This window comes from Erinaceus europaeus, chromosome 14 (assembly GCF_950295315.1).
Source record: "Erinaceus europaeus chromosome 14, mEriEur2.1, whole genome shotgun sequence".
Classification (NCBI taxonomy): domain Eukaryota; kingdom Metazoa; phylum Chordata; class Mammalia; order Eulipotyphla; family Erinaceidae; genus Erinaceus; species Erinaceus europaeus.
This window is the reverse complement of record NC_080175.1, coordinates 80,084,880-80,104,317: the sequence shown is the minus strand read 5'-3', so window position 1 is coordinate 80,104,317 and position 19,438 is coordinate 80,084,880. Positions and strand designations below refer to the sequence as shown.

Sequence of the window (19,438 nt, the reverse complement as noted above, 5' to 3'; positions counted from 1 at the left end):
CACCTGTGGTGGTGTAGGGAGGGGCAGTTTCACAAGCAGTGAAGCAGTGTTTCAGGTGTCTCTCTTTCTCTCCCTCCTCCTCTCAGTTTCTCTCTGCTTCTGTTAAAAGAGAGAGGGGGGGGGGAAGGAATGAAGGAATGAAGGAAGGAGGAAACGAGGCTGGGCAGTGGAGCTCCCAGTGAAGCGCATACAATACCCTGTTCCTCCACCTGCAGGGCAAAGCTTTAGGAGTGGTGAAGCAGGTCTGCAGGTGCCTCTCTCCCTCTCAATTCCTATCTTTCAGATAAAATAAAAATAAATTAAATTAAAAAAGGAAAAATGGCCTCCAGGAGTGGTAGATTCGTCATGTAGGCAATGAACCCCAGCCTGGGTGGCAATAAAGAAAAACAAAAAAACAGTAACAAAAAAAAAAAAAGAAGAAAGAAAAGAAAGAAAGAAAGAATGAGGAGGGAGGAGGAAGAGTAGGAGCAGAAGAAGAGGATGAAAGGAAGAAAGGGGGGTGGGGAATGGCCACTAGGAGTGGTAGATTTTTCATGTAGGCATTAAGCCCCAATGATAATCATGGTGGCAACAGGGGAAAAAAATGTGTTTTTATGGGTTCTACTGTGCATAACACAGTGTTAGGCATTTAGTAGTATCTCATTTAACCCACAAAGCATTTTTGAGATCTAGCAGCAGCACTTTATAAAGAGAGAAACACAGGCTGACTTATCCAAGCTGATTCAAACAGACAAGAAAGGTCAACTTTCAAACCTTACTGAATTTAGAGAGCTCGACTCTCTCTCTCTCTTTGAAACATTTACCATAGCTAACACTTGAGAGCAGAGGGGAACAAACTCCCTATGGGTTTCAATTTCCTCATTTGTTTACTGAGTGAGACAAGTAACTCCAGCCTTTTCCACCTGCACATGCTAGCGAGCTGCTTCCAGCAGTGGCCTTGGCCGGCTGCCCCTTGCTGTCTCCACGCGAGTGAGATCCATTCTCATGTGCAGCACGCTATGGGGGGTCTTCACACCACACACAAAGATTTCTCCTTCTGAAAAAGACTCAAGGACCTCTAAAGTCAGAGAAGAGAGACCCGGTTTTCACATACAGCTTTGAAGCTAGAACATGCTCTTTTTGTTTTGTTTTATTTTACAATCTTTCCCTGACATGGATGCAGGCTGAACTGTAAAAAGGGAGAGAAAAGGAAAAAAAAGGAAATGGAAGAAGGAAGAAAGACAAAAAGAGAGAGCAAGGAAGAAAGCAGATGGCCACGGACACTTCCATTATCAGAAAGCCAAAAAATGCACAAAGAAAACAGCCAACTATTGCCTGTCTATCTCATTTCAGTCTCTGCTGCAGCCGCACCAAGAACATCCTGAGAACTGCTCAGTTGGCGGAGGCACACCTGACAGTGGCGCAGAGCTTGCAGGCAGGGAGCCAGGGGCTTCGGGGAGCAGCGGAGCATTCCACTCACGAGAATTTACTTAGGACTTTATCACGTGCCATGCACTGAGATGATGTTAACATTGTGGGTCACTTTGTGGAGGGACAGTGAGGTGAAGGGATAGCACATTATTAAGAAAAAATGGTCTAGTTTTGCCCCTCACGGTATCTTCCACCTGCCATCACTCACTGACACCAGGACAACCCCCACCCCCCTTCTTAGCTCTTCTGGAGAGCCAAGGAATCCTAGTGATAACATCATTAAGGCTTCCAGTTGGAGAGAACCTTTGACAACATTAAGATGATTAAAAAAAATCATTGTCACTTTGAGGAAACTGTTCAGTGGAGGAGAATAAGCACACAAGAGGTGGCAGCTGGGCTACCTTTAAAACTCACCTTCTTCACAGCAGGGTCTCCTTTGGAGGGGTGACACGAAGGGGACATTTTCACCTGGAAAAAAGGCAAACATTTCAATGTCCTTTTAGTTTTAGTATACTTATAGTTTTATGTAACTGTACTTTTATGTAACTATACTTTTGTGGTAGTCTTATTTGAGTCATATTCAATTTAACTGGAATTGTAACTGAGATAAAACAGACATTTTCAGAGGAACAATGTTAAGTGTTTTTGAAATATTTCTGGAGATCAAAAGGTCAGTAGTTAGTCAAGATAAAAATAGGACTAGGGTAAGAAAAGTAGAACAGATGGTTCACACTGGTCTTAACCAAAAGACAAGGAACCAAACAGATCTTTATTGACAATGTGAATCAACTTATAGACAAAGTCAGCATTTCTTGCAGAGGCCAGCACAAAGTACTCACTGTGATATAATATCTCTCTTTTAATTTTTCTCTTGCCCCCAGGGTTATTGATGGGACTTGATGCTGGTACTATTAATCCATTGCTCTAAGAGGGGCTATATCCCCTCTTTCTATTTTTATTTGATAGGACAGAGAGAAATTGAAGGAGAGATAGAAAGGGAGAGAGGAAAATAGACACTTGCAGATCTGCTTCACTGCTCATGAACTTTCTCTCCTGCAGGTGGTGAGCAGGGGCTCAAACTTGGGTCCCTGTGCATGGCGACATGTGTGCTCAACCAAGTGTGCCAGTGCTTGGCTCCCTATAATATGTCTTAAGCAGACATATACAAAAGAGTTTGATAATCATAGTGATGGAAACAGAAAAGGTATTATTAGCTAAACCATAATGTAAGAATAGTTAGCCTAAAGAGAAGACTGATGTCATGGTAAGATTTCCAAGTACTAAGTATCAAGAGAATTTGTCAGATTAGATATAAGAGTAAGATCCAACTATATGCTGCCTGAAAGAAAAACACTTGAAATATTAAATTACAAATAGGTTAACATAAAAAATTGAAAGAATTTACCCTGATAGTATAAGCTTTTAGAGCTAGATTATTACCAAAAATAATGATTATTTGATAATGATAACAAAGTCAATTCATCAGCATGACATAATCAACTTAAATGTCCATGCACTAAACAACTTTTATACTAAGAAAAACAAAAACTGAAAGAACTTCTGGGAAGAGCAGATTTAGTAGTCTGAGTCTCAGTAAATGAGAGAATAAGTAGGCACGTTACCCAGGGAATACCCAACTTTAAAAATGGGCCAAGATTCATGTGCTATACATAGGGATATTCCTATGTATAAGTAAAATCAATTCAGATGATTTCTGACAAGGATGCTGAACTTTTCTCATGGGAAAAGGACAGTTTAAGAAAAAAAAAAAATAAAGACAGTGTTGAGAAAATATACACATGCAAAGCAATTAGGTTAGGCCTTTACATTGTACCAAATAAGGAAGTAACTTAAAGTAGATCAAAGGACTAGATGCCAAGAGCTGAAAGTATAAAACTCTTAGAAGTATGGAGGTGAAGTTTCATGACCTTGACTTCAGCAAAGATTCCTTGAACATGACACCAAAGCTACAAACAATAATAATGAAGGCAAATTTGACTTCATTAAAAATAAGACTTTTTGTGCACCAAAGGGCACTAGAAATAACTTACAGTGTGAGACAATACATTGCAAATGGTATCTATAAGGAATTAACACCCAGGATATATAGAATACTTCTAAAACTTAACAGCAGAAACAGCGAGTAAAGGACTGAATAGAGTGGGAGGTGGTGCAGTGGATAAAGCATTGAACTCTCAATCATGAGGTCCAGAGTTTGATCCCTGGCTGCACATGTACCAGAGTGATATAATCTGGTTCTTTCTCTCTCTCTCTCTCTTTTCCTATCTCTCTCATTGATAAATAAATAAAATATTAAAAAAAAAAGACTGAATAGACACTTCTCCAAAGAAGATCCGCAGATGGCCGATAAGCATATGAAAAGATGTCCAACACATGAGTAGTCAGTCACTCATGAAATGTAAATTAAAAACACTGGGAGAAACTACTGCATTTGAATAGCCAAAAATGAAGACTGACTAGACTATGGATGGAGAGGAAAAGGAATCCTCATAGACTGCTGGTAGATGGTGAAATGGTTTGACCACTCTGGAGAACAGTCTGGCATTCTAAAGATGGTAACTATCCATTTTCCATGTTAGTCAGCTATTCTATTCAAGGTTTACTGGTATGCTCATCCAGGTAGTACAGTCAACATCCTTACAGACTGTCTTTCTCTGCACACGACAATTCCCTGTGGACTCTTGAGAGATAGTATTCAAGAATAAGGCCTCATGGGTGCAGGAGTTTTAGAAGTATGTCCTTATGACCCAAACCACAGGATGCCAGCCAGTAGATTATAATACCACTGGCATCATGTAAAAAGAAAAATCCAAAGATAGCTAAAAAGATGGCTAACTGCAAATATAATGCTTGCCATGTGGTTCCAATCAAAAGACTCAAGGAACATGAGGCTGATTGTGTCAACAGATCTGCTGTAGACGATTGTTGGAGAATAGAGCCCACTGTCCCGGGAAGTCCAGGCCATTGTTTCTGTGAGGTCCAAGTGGGTTGACCCCCAACTCTCCCTTCAGGTCAAGACGAGGGCAGGTCCCCCTGACCTCTTGAACTAATGATGGATGGCTTCTCCAGAATGGGGGCTACCTTTCTGCACATGCCTCTCCTTTCCCCTTAAAACAAAGGCCATGAAACAAAGGTGCATTGTGTTTGGCCTAACTTGAAAGCCACCACAGACGATGAGCCATTTAATCTCCCAAAGGTTACTTCTCCAAGCTCAGAACCAAATGAACGATCTTCTAATACTGCCAGCCAGGCTCCTGACCCTGATGCCTGGAACACTGATGACTTACATCACTGTCCTTTATTTGTTCTTAAGACATTAGCTCCCAAAATGCTGGTTTATGAAAGTGACTTGACAGATGTAAAAAAAAAGAGACTATGGATGACAAGCTTCCCAGTAATGTTAAGTACTGGAGAAACGGTCAGAAAAAATGATGTAGTGAATTAAAGAGCCAGTAGATAAATTATAAATTATTAAACCTTAAAAGAAAGAAAGAGAGAAAGAAAGATAAACTTGGAGGAACTCTGTCAAGTTACAGAGTACAACTCAACATGGCTGACATCTAAACATGTTTTTATTTAAATAAAATAATATTAAAAAAAGAAAGTATATGCTCACAGAAGCACATGTACAGACTTTCATTAGTAGATTTATCTATAAAAGTCACAAACTAGAAAAATCTAGGTGGAATTATGTACAAATTATAATATATCCAAAACTGAAGAGCTGGGTGGTGGTGCACCTGGTTGAATGCACATGTTACAATACAAAAGGACCCAGGTTCAAGTCCCTGGAGCCTACCCGCAGGGGGAAAGCTTTGCAAGTGGTAAAGCAGTGCTGCAGGTGTCTCTCTGTCTCTCTCCTCTCTTACTCCCCTTTGCCTCTTTATTTCTGGCTGTCTCTATCCAATAAATAAATAAAGATAATTAAAAGTAAAAAAAAAATTAAAACACTATTAGCAGTAAGAAGGAATCGACACTATGGGCATGCTACAAATAATTATGATAAGTGAAAGACTAAAAATGTGTACATGTTATTATTTCATTTACCTGCAATTCTAGAGAATGCAAATTAACTGATTGTGACACAGAATCAGTTAGCAGTCTCTAAGGAACAAGAGTAGGGAACTGAGTCCATTCTGTCAATAATTTTAACATATTACATGAAAAGATTTCTTGAAAAACTTTACAAAATAGGCCTAAGATAAAACAGAAAACATGAACAGCACTGTATTTATTAAAATAAACTGCATTTATTAAATCTTTCTCACCAAAAAATGCTCCAACTATATATGGTTTTAGCTGTGAGTTTGGGTACATATTAGGCACACGGAAAGTAGTATATGAAGTCAAAATATAAGTTAGCTTACAAAGAAAAATGTTACCATCATTACAGTTTAATAGATACTAGACACAATCTACTGAAAATCATGTAGAAGCAGTTTTAAGTCCTGGATGAGGTAATTAGACTAAAGTTGCTAAGTTTCTTTCTGTTCTAACAGTCTAAGAACCTAAAATGTGGGTGATGAAGACAGGGCCATCACTATGACATCAGACTATGCAAGTAGGACCACGATGCAGGTCTTTTTTTTTTTCTTTTCTTGCTTCTCCACTTTGACTTTCAAAATAACTTTAGAAAACATACCCTAGGGATCAAAACTGCTGGCCATCCAGACCGTCCTTTCAGATTTAGCAGATCTGCAAATATTAGACTCGACAGTCTTTGCTCTAACATACCATGACATTAATACTCTGGAATTCACTCCAGATGTATGATGTAGCCTGCTAAATGTGATCCAATTTTAACTCCTCGTATGCTCTTTTTAAAAGGGGAGAAAATAGATTTTCAAAGTAAAATAGATATTTAAGCTGAAAAAATGACCTCATGAAAGAGTCTGCAGACTTTAAAAACAAGCCGAGAACTAGATGTGGTGCTGGACACTTTATCTGAGAAAGCTGTTCTCTGGAGATTAAGTCAGAGAGTATTTGAAGTGGCAACAGAAATGGTTTAGCATCACACATGAAAGGTCTTATTTTTCATTTAACAGGATTCCTTCTGGAGATGCCTCAGGCAATGCAGCTTAAAAGAAACTCTAAGTCTAGGTGTATAGACATTAGATCTGGGATACGGATGAGATATTAAGCTATAGTCTTACTAATGCTAGGTTTTTATGATCTTTGTTAGTCAAGTGATTAGTGATTTAGAGAAGCTATACTATCTGAGGTTTAATAGCAATAGGGGTATCTTCCTTATTCTCTTGCATTTCTTTAAACAAATCATGATTTTTTTTTTTTTCAGATTATAAAGAACTGCAGAAGATCTAGGAGATAAAGCAAAGTGAAGCAAGGCAAATAAAAATCACATTCCAACTTCACAGCAGTAAATTAAAATCTTACTGCTTTTTTATTTTTCTATGTAGAGAATATTTGCTGTACCATTCTCTCCTATAATCTGTTTTTTCATGGCTCGAAAGCAGTCCCTTCACTGTAAGACATACCATCACAGATCTGACCAACTACTGGGAGACTACTGAAATATTTAGGTTGTCATAGAAAATTTATTACTGAAAGTATCATTTTAAAATGTTGGGTCATAGAGATAATTCATCTAAAGGGCACCTCTTCATTTATTTATTTATTTTCCCTTTTGTTGTCCTTTTTATTAAATCGTTGTGGTTATTATTATTGTTGTTAATTGATGTCATTGTTGTTGGATAGGACAGAGAGAAATCGAGAGAGGAGGGGAGGCAGAGAGGGGGAGAGAAGGATAGATACCTAGAGACCTGCTTCATTGCTTGTGAGGTGACACCCTGCAGGTGGGGAGCCAGGGGCCTGAATCAGGATCCTTATGCTGGTCCTTGCACTTGGCACCAACCCTCTACCTGTACGCTACCACCCAACCCCCTAAAGAGCATCTATTTGCAAATGCAACAAGTTGAGTTTGTGGGGTCCTGGGCACCATACAAGAACAATAAAGAGGAAGTGCCAGAACTCCATGGATGGTGTCTTGTGTTTCCTCACGAAAAAAAATTCTGGTCCACTGGTCAGGGAGGTGGTGCAATGGATAAAGCAACAGACTCTTAAGCATGAGGTCCTGAGTTCAATCCCTGCAGCACATGCATCAGAGTGATGTCTGGGTTTTTTTTTTTTTCCCTCTCTCCTATATTCTCAAAACAAATAAATAGATAAATAAATAAATAAATAAACTCTTTAAAAAATGTTCTTGAATCTGGACAACACTAGAGGAAATTAGGAACTGTTTCACTTCTCTGAGAAAGAAGAGGAAAAAGGAAGGACACTGGAAACTACTAATAGGTGTAGGTGTGACTTAAAAACAAAGTGAAGACAGGACCACAGGAAAAAATGGGGGAAAAAAAGATAGTGATAGATATAAAGTCAACCCATATCTGTGACCTTGGGAGAATGATTACAATTTCGACTGAGGGAGCTGGGTGGTAGCGCAGTGGGTTAAGCGCACGTGGCCTGAAGCGCAGGGACTGGCCTAAGGATCGAGCCCCCAGCTCCCCACCTGCAGGGGAGTCGTTTCACAGGTGGTGAAGCAGGTCTGCAGGTGTCTGTCTGTCTCTCCCCATCTCTGTCTTCCCCTCCTCTCTCCATTTCTCTCTATCCTTTCTAACAGTGACATCAATGATGGTAAAATGATAACTACAACAATTAAAAAAACAAGGGCAACAAAAGGGAAAACAAATAAATACAAAATAAATAAATAAACAATTTCAACTGGAGGTGGATGGGGACACAGAACTCTGGTGGTGGAGCAGTGTGGAGTTATACCCCTATTACCTTGTAGTTTTGTAGATCACTAATAAAATTTAAAAATAAATGCTGTTCTAAAAATCCTCTGTGCTTCTCAGTCCCCACCTGCAGGGGGCTAGCTTCATGGTCAGTAAAGCAGTGTTATAGATGTCTCTCTCTTCCTATCTCCCATTCCCTTCTCAATTTCTCTCATCCTATCAAGTAAAATAAGTATTTTTTTTAAAACTTAAAAAAAATCCTCTGTGCTTCATTTATGCATCTCATCCTTTCCCTCTAGCCCTACTATCCCATCACCCCCCCCCCCCAATTATTTTAGTGGGGGAAATAATGACATTCAGAGCACAGTCTATCGGTACAGTTCACGGTCTCCCTAGTTTCACTTTCGGAGAATGTACAATAGCTGGTTTTCCTCTCCTATTTATGACTCATGTTTTTCTGTATGCCTGGTATTTTTTTTCAATCAAATGCCAGATATTCTGAATTTATTATGTTGAGTTAGATACTTTTGTGACCTTTAGCAATCTTGAGCTTTGTTCTGGAATGTGGCTAAAATGCCTGGGAATCATTTGATCTTTTTAAGATTTACTTTTATGATTTGTCATATGCAATCAAAACAGTAATTCATCTAGGGTTAACGTTTTCTTTAACCATGAGACCAAGACCTTACTACTTAGTACAATCAGTAATACCCTATGAATATTGAAGGTCTTCAGGCAAGAATATTCCTGGATCTGTTAGAGTGATTCTTTTACTGACCCTGACACACATAGGAAGATCTGTGTTACGTTTAATGCTCAAAGTTCCTTTCACCAATAAATGGAGCTGTCTTCTATCTGTTACCGTGTCTTGTGAACTCTGCCCACCTTATCTTCCCTGGACTCTGGTTCTCTTCTGAGCTCAGAGAGACTGAAAATTTCTGCCTTAGTTCCTCTCACCTCCATCCCCACCCCTGCCCCATCCCTGTGATGTGACTTAGAAACTTCCAGCAGTCATTTGAGGGCAATCCCAGGGTTTATATATATTTCCTCTGCTTTTTCCTGGCAGCTAGGTGCCTTCACTGCTTGATATCCTATGTCTTGAGAACCTTCGTTTTATGCAATTCTTCCACCCCTGCCCCTCAAGAAATTCCAGAAACATATCTGGTCAAAAATACTTGGAAAAGTGTCTGTGAACTTGTACAAACATGTATTCATGCCCTACTAGTTAGAATGAAAACGTGTCTCCTCCCATCCTTATCAATATAAGTCTATATGTACTTTTAATGCATCCCAGTTTAATATGTATCCTAAAATTTGTGGGATTAATACATTTTTTTAAACAGTAGCATCTTGCTTTTAAAAAAAAAGTATTTCATTTATTTATTCTTACAGAAAGAAAGATAGGAAAAAGGGAGAAAGAGAGCAAGAATGGAAGGAAGGAAGGAAGGCAGGCAGGCAGGCAGGCAGGCAGGCAGGCAGGCAGGCCAACTTAAGAGCCCTGCTCAGTTCTGGTTTATAGGGGTGCTGGGGATTGAACCTGGAACCTCAGAGCCTCAGGCATTAGACTTTTGCAGAACCATTATGCTATATCCCCACCTGAATCTTGCTGGTTTAACTTGTATTTTTCTGACCAAGATTAAAATGAAACATCTTCCCACAATTTATTGAACAGAGTTTATTTCCTTTGTTCATTCTTTGGGAAAAAATCCAAAGCAGATTTTCCTTTAAATGTTATTCTTCCAGTAAAACCCTATTCTTACTCTTCAAAGCACTTATGTATCTATCACAATGGATTGTCCAGTTTTCTTACTAGATGGTAAACTGTAATGCATATTAATACCAAGTTCAGTGTTTGGCATTTCTAAATTACACACTGGCTGAAGTAGTCTACTTAATAGTAGAGTATAACATTTTGGACAATGGACAGCAGTCTCCTTAATAAGATTCATTTGTATCAAGAAAACTCCGGCTATAAATTTAATTTAGAAGAGATTATTTTGAGGAATGCTGCTCTCACCAAAAACTGAAACCTCCTTTTGTAGTATTCATTGAAACTAATTTGTTTTTAATGAGTGAGCTAATATTCACTGAAAATGGACAAATGAAAACAGGGTATAAATACTAATGCCTTATTTTCATTAAGCAGCATACAAACCAAATCTCCAGTTTATAGTAGGAATAGAAAAAAAGGCAATGAGAATGATTAATAGAAAATAATGACCAACAAGCATAAACAAGTGCTACTTATGGAGCAATTTATTATGATTTATAATACTTCCCTCTGATATCAGTTTACCTCCAAAGGAAAAAAAAATCTTAAACAACCCTAAAATATCAAGAAATAAGAACAATTCTAAGAGTTAGGGCCAGGGAGGGTGGTGGCATCTGCATACTTCATTCAGCTCTCTCACTGGTGATTACTAAAGGACTAGTGGGCAACCACATGCTTATTTCCCATTCCTTCCTCCAAGATAACTAACTACCTCTAACTGAAAAAGACAAAAACGTTTGACATTTAACTAAGGTACCTGCTCTAATCATAAGGATGATTTACACAAATATGAAAGATAATTGAGTAATATATATAACATTTTTATTCTTTTAAATATTTTTTATTTTTATTTATAAAAAGGAAACAATGACAAAAACCATAGGATAAGAGGGGTACAAGTCCACAGAATTCCCACCACCAGAACTCCATATCCCATACCCTCCCCTCCCCTGATAGCTTTCCTGTTCTTTATCCCTTTGGAAGTATGGACCCAGGGTCATTATGGGGTGCAGAAAGTGGAAGATTTGGCTTCTGTAATTGCTTCCCTGCTGAACATGGGCATTGACAGGTCAATCCATATTCCCAGCCTGTCTCTCTCTTTCCCTAAACCTTTTTCATATCAAACTTTTGAGAATGGCCTAGGGCTGGGGAGATAGCATAATGGTTATGCAAAGGACTCTCATGCCTGAGAATGGCCTATATTAAGACAAGAAATAAGTATGGGTGGGGGAATGTAGAAAAAGGGACCTTTGTACACCACTGCTGGGAATATAAATTGGTGTAGTCTCTATGGGAAATGATATTAAGGTTCCTCATAAAATTTAAATTTAAAAACAGCACTACTATATGATCCAACAACTCCACCCACAGGTATCTTACCAGCTGAATATAAAAACATGATTTCAAAAAGATATATGTATCCCTTACATTCACTGAGCTGGAAACCCCAAAACCTGTCTGCCCCAACCACAAATAAGGTACTAACTTGCTTTTTTTCTTCCTCTTTCTTCCTCCCTCCCTTTCTTTCTCTCTCTCTCTCTCTCCCCTGCCACCAGGCTTATCACTGGGTCTCGGAATCAGCAGTAAGAACCCAGCATTCCTGGTAGGCATTCCCCCCCCCCCCCTTTAAATTGGGCAGGACAGAGAGAAATTGAGAAAGGAGGGGGAGATAGAGAGGGAGAGAGAGAGAGACACCTGCAGACCTAGTCCACTATTTGTGCAGGTAGTTGACCAGGGGCTTGAACCTGGGTCCTTGAGCATGGTAACTTGCACTTAACCAGGTGCGTCACTGCCTGGCCCAACTAGCTTAACCAACTAGCTTTTGAGTTGGTAAAGATACTGATAGTCTAAGACCCTGCCAGAGAGGCCTCAACACCTTTTCTATTTGACTATTCTTGGTTATACTGTTCACAACAAATGCACATTTCTCTATGTTCTATGAGTCACTCAAATGAATTATCAGACACAAGGGGGGCACATGAACCCTTGAACTTGCCACTTATGTCTCTAACTCCTGACAGTTGCTACATGAGGTAAGCTGAATTGTTGGACACCCAACTGGTATGCAGAGCATGGACAGAACTGATGGCAGAATCTGTGCTGGAAAACAGAGCACATATTTGGTGTCAGAAGGAACTGGAGAACCTTTATTTAAAACTTGCTCTTAATTTCACTGACTGTAAACTCCACATGATCCAAAGAACCTAGGGAAGTGCCTAGTACAGACGAAGGGTCAGGAAACAACAAATGTGACATCAGTTGGCAGAGGATGTTAAAAATGGCACACTGATCAATTCACAGCCTGAGGAACTGCTCCATCTCCACAGGAACCCTTCATCTTGTCAAATTCTGTTTGCTCAAACATTATTAAACAATAAGAGTTAAAGTTCTGGCCTACTGTCTCAGAAGAAAAAAAGAAAATTGGTTGCAAAGTGAGTAAAAATTATAGCTAGTCCATCAGTCAGATTCCAAAGGCAAGGAAAAATTCTCAAATAAATGCCATGGTATTGTTCTCTGAAGCAAGTTGCCCAGCTGTGAAAACCATGTACAGAGCACCAGTGAATGTACTTTGTCCATCAACCTCACTTACACGTGATAGATAACTCATGGGCAGTTCAAGCCAGAGCTGAGCAGTGGAGCAGTGTTTTGTTAAGAAAAGGAAAAAAGTAGGGGTTGGGTGGTAGTGCAGTGGGTTAAGCATACCTGGTGCCAAGTGCATGGACTGACATAAGAATCCCAGTTCGACCCCCCAGCTCCCCTCCTGCTGGGGGGTCGCTTCACAAGCAGTGAAGCAAGTCTGCAGGTGTCTTTCTCTCCCCCATCTTCCTGTCCTCTCTCGATTTCTCTGTCCTATCCAACAACGACAGCAATAATAATAAACAACAAGGGCAACAAAATGGAAAAAATAGCCTCCAGGAGCAGTGGATTCCTATTGCAGGCACCGAACCCCAGCCATAACCCTGGAGGCAAAAAACAAACAAACAAAAAACCCCCGACTCACCTTAGCACTCTGTCAGAGGATCTTCTTTTCTTTTCTAAATCATAAGCATCACCTGAGATGTCAGTGACTCAGGATATTTTTAAAAAATATCTTATTTTTTTAATGAGAGAGACAAGAGCATTGCTCGGCTCTGGCTTATGGTGGTGTTGGGGATTGAACCTGGGACCTCAGAGCCTGTGGCATGCAAGTCTTGCACAATCATTATGCTGTCTCTGCAGGCCTTGTTAAAAGATCTTAAGCAGGATCATGTGTTTCTGTTCTGCTAGATTTTAAGTTTTTTAAGGGCAGAAAATGTTTTTCTTTTTCTTTCTAATCCCTGTTTTTCATTGCAAAGCAGAGAGGAGAGGCTTTTAAAACACTAAGGACTGAGCAGAAGATTGCACTGAGTACACAGAAGGTAAACTTGCTAAAGCCCACAACAACTGAAAAGGATGTCAGGTTAAAAGGACCCGGGTAAGAAAAGACCACCTGCACAAAAATAGGTCTGACCTGTGGAGAACTTGTCCTTTCCTTTTTAATTTCTGATGAATTTTCACTTAGTTTTCCTGCTTTGTTGCTTGAATTGCATTTGTAGCATGTCCATCTGCTCTGGCCTTCAATTTCTATGGTGCACTCTTTGTTCTGTAGACAAAATGAGTGGTACAGATGGCCACAGCTGCAAAATAAAGACAACCAATTTGTATTTTCATTACCATCAAATCCATAAATACAAGCTATGCTCAGGTGCATTTATCAGTGGTAAAGATTTTCAATAAGCTGGAAGGCACTAATGGTTGTTATGATCGGAGTTGCAAAGGTATTTTTGTTTTGATCAGATCAGAGCACAATCACCCATCTGTTTTGGTTTCTGTTGTTGGTCTACAGGTGGCACTGGGTTCTGTTTTGCATGTGAATTGTGGGTGGAGGGGAGTTTTGATTAAGTAGTATTATGATGCTTCATGTCTCTAGTTTGGGGAGCTGGGGGAAAGGTGGATTCTAGATCTTCCTAAAACTGGGAATTCTGTCATGAGGTCAAAGTCCTTTTTTCCAACTGCAGGGCAGTTTGACATTGATGGCCAGGGTCTCTATGGCAGTGGGACACCTTAAGTTTAGTTGGGCTCCCTGCTTCAACAAGGGTACAATAGTCTGTTTCCTGAGTCTGCCAAATGGTTCCTTGGGTTTTGTTTATGAGCTTGTAGCTTCTGTGGCTCTTCACAGCAGTCCCAAGCTCCCATTTTTAAGCTACTGGGTGACCGAGTGGTTCTGCAGAGTCCCATTAAATCTTCCAAGTGGATTTGAAGCTACTGCCAATATGGTGCCAGCCAGCAATGCGGTACAGTTCTTCTCTCTCTCTCTCCTCCTGTTTCCTCTCTCTATGCACAATCATCAACCCTCAGATAGTGATATTTTTCCTCTCCCAGAAGCCTCAGCTCTTCTCTGATGAAAATCGTTGAGTTATTTTGTTGTAATGTTTGTTTTCTTTTCTTTTTTAAAACAAATTTTTATTTTCTTACAATATAGTCAGTGTCACTTCACATCAGATAATTTTTATTTATTGTGTCTTTTTTATGTTTTAATTAGATAGGACAGAGGAAATAACTTAACAGTGAGGTATTCCCTGCAGCTCTATATAAAATAGCTTGCCTTCCGAGTGCTTGGTCTTTCCCTTACAGCTTCTGGTAATTTTTATGGTAGTCACTACTTGGCATTTTACTTGGTCCCTGCCATTAGAATGTAAACACCTTGAGAGTGGAGTGTGTGTGTGTGTGTGTGTGTGTGTGTGTGTATTTGGCTTGGCTGCACCCTGTGCTCTGAACTCAAAACCTTTGAATGAAAATTGGCCTACTTGAAGAACCACCTACATCCAAGACAGGACAGAACTCTCAGTTTCTCACATTTGTTCTTCCACATCTTCATCGACAGCACTATATCAGACAGCTGCTCAGGACAAAGATTTTTTTCTCTTCCACCCACTTCTAATAGGCGTCAGCTAGACAGCTCTACCCTTACAGCATATTCTGAACCTTCACTCTTGCCATTCCTATTCTGCTCAAATGTCACTTGCTTAGAGATGTTTTCCCTTTCTAGGCATCTAAAAATAGCATTCTACCCTGAACACTGCATCCTTCTCTGTCTTTGCCCTGTGGTTTATTTTTCTTCACTGTTCTTATTACTCTGTATTTTTTTTTACTGCTTGACCACATCAGCACCCACTCCTCCTGATTCCCTGCAGAAAGCCAGGCCTATGAAAGTAAGAATGATGCTTTATCTAGCTCACTGCTAGGGAAGTCTGATCAGAGCTGGGCCATGTATATTTCTGTCTGGAAATACCACACATGAACGACTATCAGCCATGTCACATTTTCTTCTTTTTCTTACCTAAAGACAATAATTTCATCAGACATTTCTTGGTGTCTCTTGTATTGCTGCAAACATACAGAGCAGTAATCTTGCTTGGGATTTAGTCCTCTAGTGACTGAAGCTCTCAGGTTACACAGTGACCAATGAAGGTCTTGGTTGAGAAGGCTAGTAGTTGTCTCCAGCAGTGTCTATCAAAGACCAAAACAAACAAGCGGAAACATTTACAATGTGAAAGAGATAGGGGGATGAGTGTGGACTAGAACTCGCTTATTTTTCAGTCACAAGTAAATAAATTAGAGTATACTATAAAGGCATAAAATAAAGAGTAAATATAAAACATCAACTCCCCCAACAAATTCAAGTAGTTACTTTTATTGTGTAATGACAAATGCATATATTAAGATTCATTAAATAATTACTAAAAAGCTGTCACTAGTTTCTACTGAGAAATGTATACTCTTTCATTCTGTGACTTAATGCAGTATTAATGTCTCTGCAATGACTACAGAAGTCCAACTCAATTTATTCATTAATAACCTCTCTGAGTGACTCAAACTGTTATGGTGAATAACATTGAAAACCTCCTTGCTATTTATTTATTTCTTAAATTGAAACCATTTCCACTGTAATATTTCAAATAACCTTTCACTGGAAGAGTTAATGGCTAGTATTCAGGTCTCATCTCCCTTTGGGCAGAGATCACATTTTCCTGATTAGCACTTACAAGTCATTTGAGTCTACTCAATACTGTACCATCCCCCATTAAGTCACATAAAGACCTTTTCACAGCTATCCCATTAAGTCATTTTAAGACTCTCATATTGTTTTCATACTACACCCCCTAGAGCCCTGTGCATGATGTGGATATGCAGTTGGGTTCTTCTCTGGCCATCTCAGAGGGGGACATGGAGCTAGGTACTGCCTTGTCTGCCTTCCATGCTACATAACATGGCCCTTCATATTCATCGGTATGGTGAGAGTGTTGAGTTCAAATAGGCTAACTACTGTAATTCTTTTAATCAACTCCATTATGTCCTCCTCTTTCAAAGTTCCAAAGTTAGCAGAAAATTTGTGCCTTACATTCAGCTTTCCAACTTTTTTTTTCTGCCAACATGAAGTCTGTGCCTGCAGGAACAGAAGCTTCATTGACTTATGATTAGCAAAACTGCAGTTCTTACAATAGCCTAAGAAAAGCTCTCACCCCAATTTTTCTTTTGCTCCTCTCAGATTATTTAAAAAAAAAAAAAAAAGAGCAGACACTGTGTCTAACTTGCCTGAATGGCACTTTTCCTTGACGGCTTGATGAGGCACTTTGAAATATACTGTGAAAAGCAACTCTGCATCCTGTACTGGCTCCTGCTGGAAATCAGAGCTACTGGCAGTTCTGAGTTCAGGGAATACTAGTGACCATTTCTAGTTAGTGAGAATTAAATGCTTCGCAATACTCTATAAAGACACTCTTTAATTTTATTTTGTCATTTTCTACACTCATGCTGACCCCTCTTTTTTGTGGGCTGTATTTTTGCATTCAAGTATTTTCCCAGAAAGGCTTTCACATATTTTATGTTAAAACAGAATTTGTTCTACTATCAACCAACATAATAAAACTCAAGCAAACTTGATGTATTTTAGAATGTGTTTTGAAGTACGTGTCAATTTACTAATATTAAGAGGAATTTAAAAATGAAAAAAAAATGTATTTGAATCCACAGAACTTATATAATATTTATTGTATTGTTGGAAAAGTCATGGCACTTTTGCATAGAAAATACGTAACTTTTCTAACAGCCCAATAGAAAGTAATTTCTAAAGAGAAAAGTATAAATGCAAAAGAAGAAACAAAACAAACAAAAAACCCAAACCTCCAACTTAGAACAAGGTGATAAACAGGAAGTAGCTTGCTTACCTGCTCATAGTTAAAAGTATCCAACATCCCCAGAATAAGTCCTTGAATTTCCCCAAGTTTCCCTTTTCCATAAACTGGATCCTAATTAGAAAAAAAAAATTGCAGGACATTATAACTACTGACACTTGGTATTTTTAAACTACTTAAAAATACAAGTTATTTGATAAAGCCAAATACTGTTAAATACTTTTCTGCCATCACAAAATGTATTCTTTCATGTACCTTTCATTGGAAACACACATTAGTTTTCTTTTGGTCATCATAAGTATTTTGATCCAAGCCCCCTTGCTGATAACCTTCTGTCCAAGTCTACTAACATTTCATCCTGGCTTGGTTTCTGTAAGAAGCTGCCTTTCTTCCTCACATTGACATCACACCACCCTCTCTGTTCGGATTTATCTGCTACATTAAAATCAATATCCTTAGAAGCACCTAGAATCTGCCCAACAACTTATACTGCAACTCATATTTAGTCACAGGCCCAAGCCAGCTAAATGATGTCAGCTTTGAGGACAGAATATCAGTCTAGAAAATCAGTTTCTGGACCCAAATAGCAACTATAAATTTTTTTATTTTAAAAAATAAAGTCACTAATGAAAAATAACAAATATCTCAATCCCCAATCTTCCACCACTGTTTTCCCACAGATAACGAGAAACTTGATTGTTATATAAACTTGGCAATGAAGCACACAAGAACCAAAACCAGTGGCCCAGAAGGTGGCAGAGAAAACACAGCATCAGATTCTCAAGCATGAGATCCACTGCTCAGTCCCTGGCACAGCATGCGCCCAAGTGATGTTCTGTTTTTCTGTCTGTCTATCATTAAATCAATCCTAAGAACTAAATATACAGTGGCCCCCTGCCCCAGCTAACAACCCAGAGATAGACACTGTTGATATGCTGTATGTATATTATTTTAGCCTTTTTTTTTCTTCTGAGAAAGGAGAGAAAAGGCAAGAGAGAGGTGGTTTTTTTTTTTTTTTTTTAGGAGAGGATTTCTTTTCAAAATTTTTGTCACCAGGATTTTCACTGAGGCTAGTCAAGATTTCACTGCACTCAGTAAACTCACTTTATTTTTTTTTCTTTTTCTTTTTCTTTTGGGTAGCACATGAGCGAGGGAGATAAAAGTAGAGAGGGAGAGAGTAAGAGAGACAGGAGAGAAACTACAACACTGCACCAACACTCAAGAAGTACAGGTGCTCCCAATGTGGTGGCCAAGGGCTCAAACACAGGTCTCTGTGAATGATAAAATGTGCAGGCTACCAGATGAGCTATAGACCAGAACTTTAGATTTTTAATTTAACAGTATATTGTGAGTAGTTTCCCACATCTCCAGATATTATATTATTGCTACAATACTGTAATATTAATTGTGAGAAAATATCGCATGGTACTTAACTATTCTCTGCTACTGGGCATTCAAACTTGTCTCTTGCTACCCAATCCTACCCACTATTGCTAAGTGCTTATAGCTTAAATTTTTGTCCGAAACTTTGACTCTTTCTCTAGAGAATTCTCAGAATGGAATTACAAACAAACAAACAAATTTTATGGGTACTAATATATACTGTCAAATGGTTCTACCAAAAAGTTGTATTATGCCATTTTTATCTCTGTCAGCATATTTGTGTGCTCATTTTACTGAATCTTTTTTTTAAATTTATTTTTTATTTAAGAAAGGATAAATTCCTAGTAAAGTATAGTCATATAAATCACTAGTTAATTAATATGAGGGGGAAAATTAATTGTATGTCTTGAAGTATTTTTACTGAATCTTTGACTAGCTAAGAATTAAAAGGAAAAAACTGCCAATAAATGAGTATGTCAAGTCTGTTACTTTATTCTAATATGAGGTTATGTATGATACAAATAACTCTTTCATGCTAGGCAGAGGACTCTTTAGCTATCTATCATAATGATAAAGGTAGCTATTTGTTAAGTGGGTAGCATATGCCAAGTACAGCTTTAAGCATATTTACATCTGTATATATATGTGTGTATACATACATACATATACACCCATCTATCTATGTATATATACTTAACATACACCCACACATATAAAAAATATGAGAACTTTAGGGGCCAAGTAGTGGTGTTACCTGGTTGAGCTCTCATGTTACTATGTGCAAGGAACCAGGTTCAAGCCCCCACTCTCCACCTGCAGGGAAGCTTCACAAGTACTGAAACAGTGCTACATGTTGGACATTAAGCCAACAGCTACAGATCTGCCCC

At 38.8% G+C, this 19,438-nt stretch overlaps 1 protein-coding gene across 2 annotated transcripts in view; it reads right to left on the bottom strand.

The window, feature by feature from the left end:
* The window catches only part of VPS8 (VPS8 subunit of CORVET complex), a 208,117-nt gene that overhangs the window by 28,886 nt on the left and 159,793 nt on the right, over positions 1–19,438 (bottom strand). For both annotated transcript variants that reach the window (XM_060172095.1, XM_060172094.1), the window contains 4 exons: positions 17,202–17,282; positions 15,314–15,483; positions 13,445–13,610; positions 1,825–1,878 (listed from right to left, as the gene is read on the bottom strand). In XM_060172095.1, coding sequence (XP_060028078.1) covers positions 1,825–1,878; positions 13,445–13,610; positions 15,314–15,483; positions 17,202–17,282 — 471 coding nt within the window. The remainder of the gene's footprint in view (positions 1–1,824; positions 1,879–13,444; positions 13,611–15,313; positions 15,484–17,201; positions 17,283–19,438) is intronic.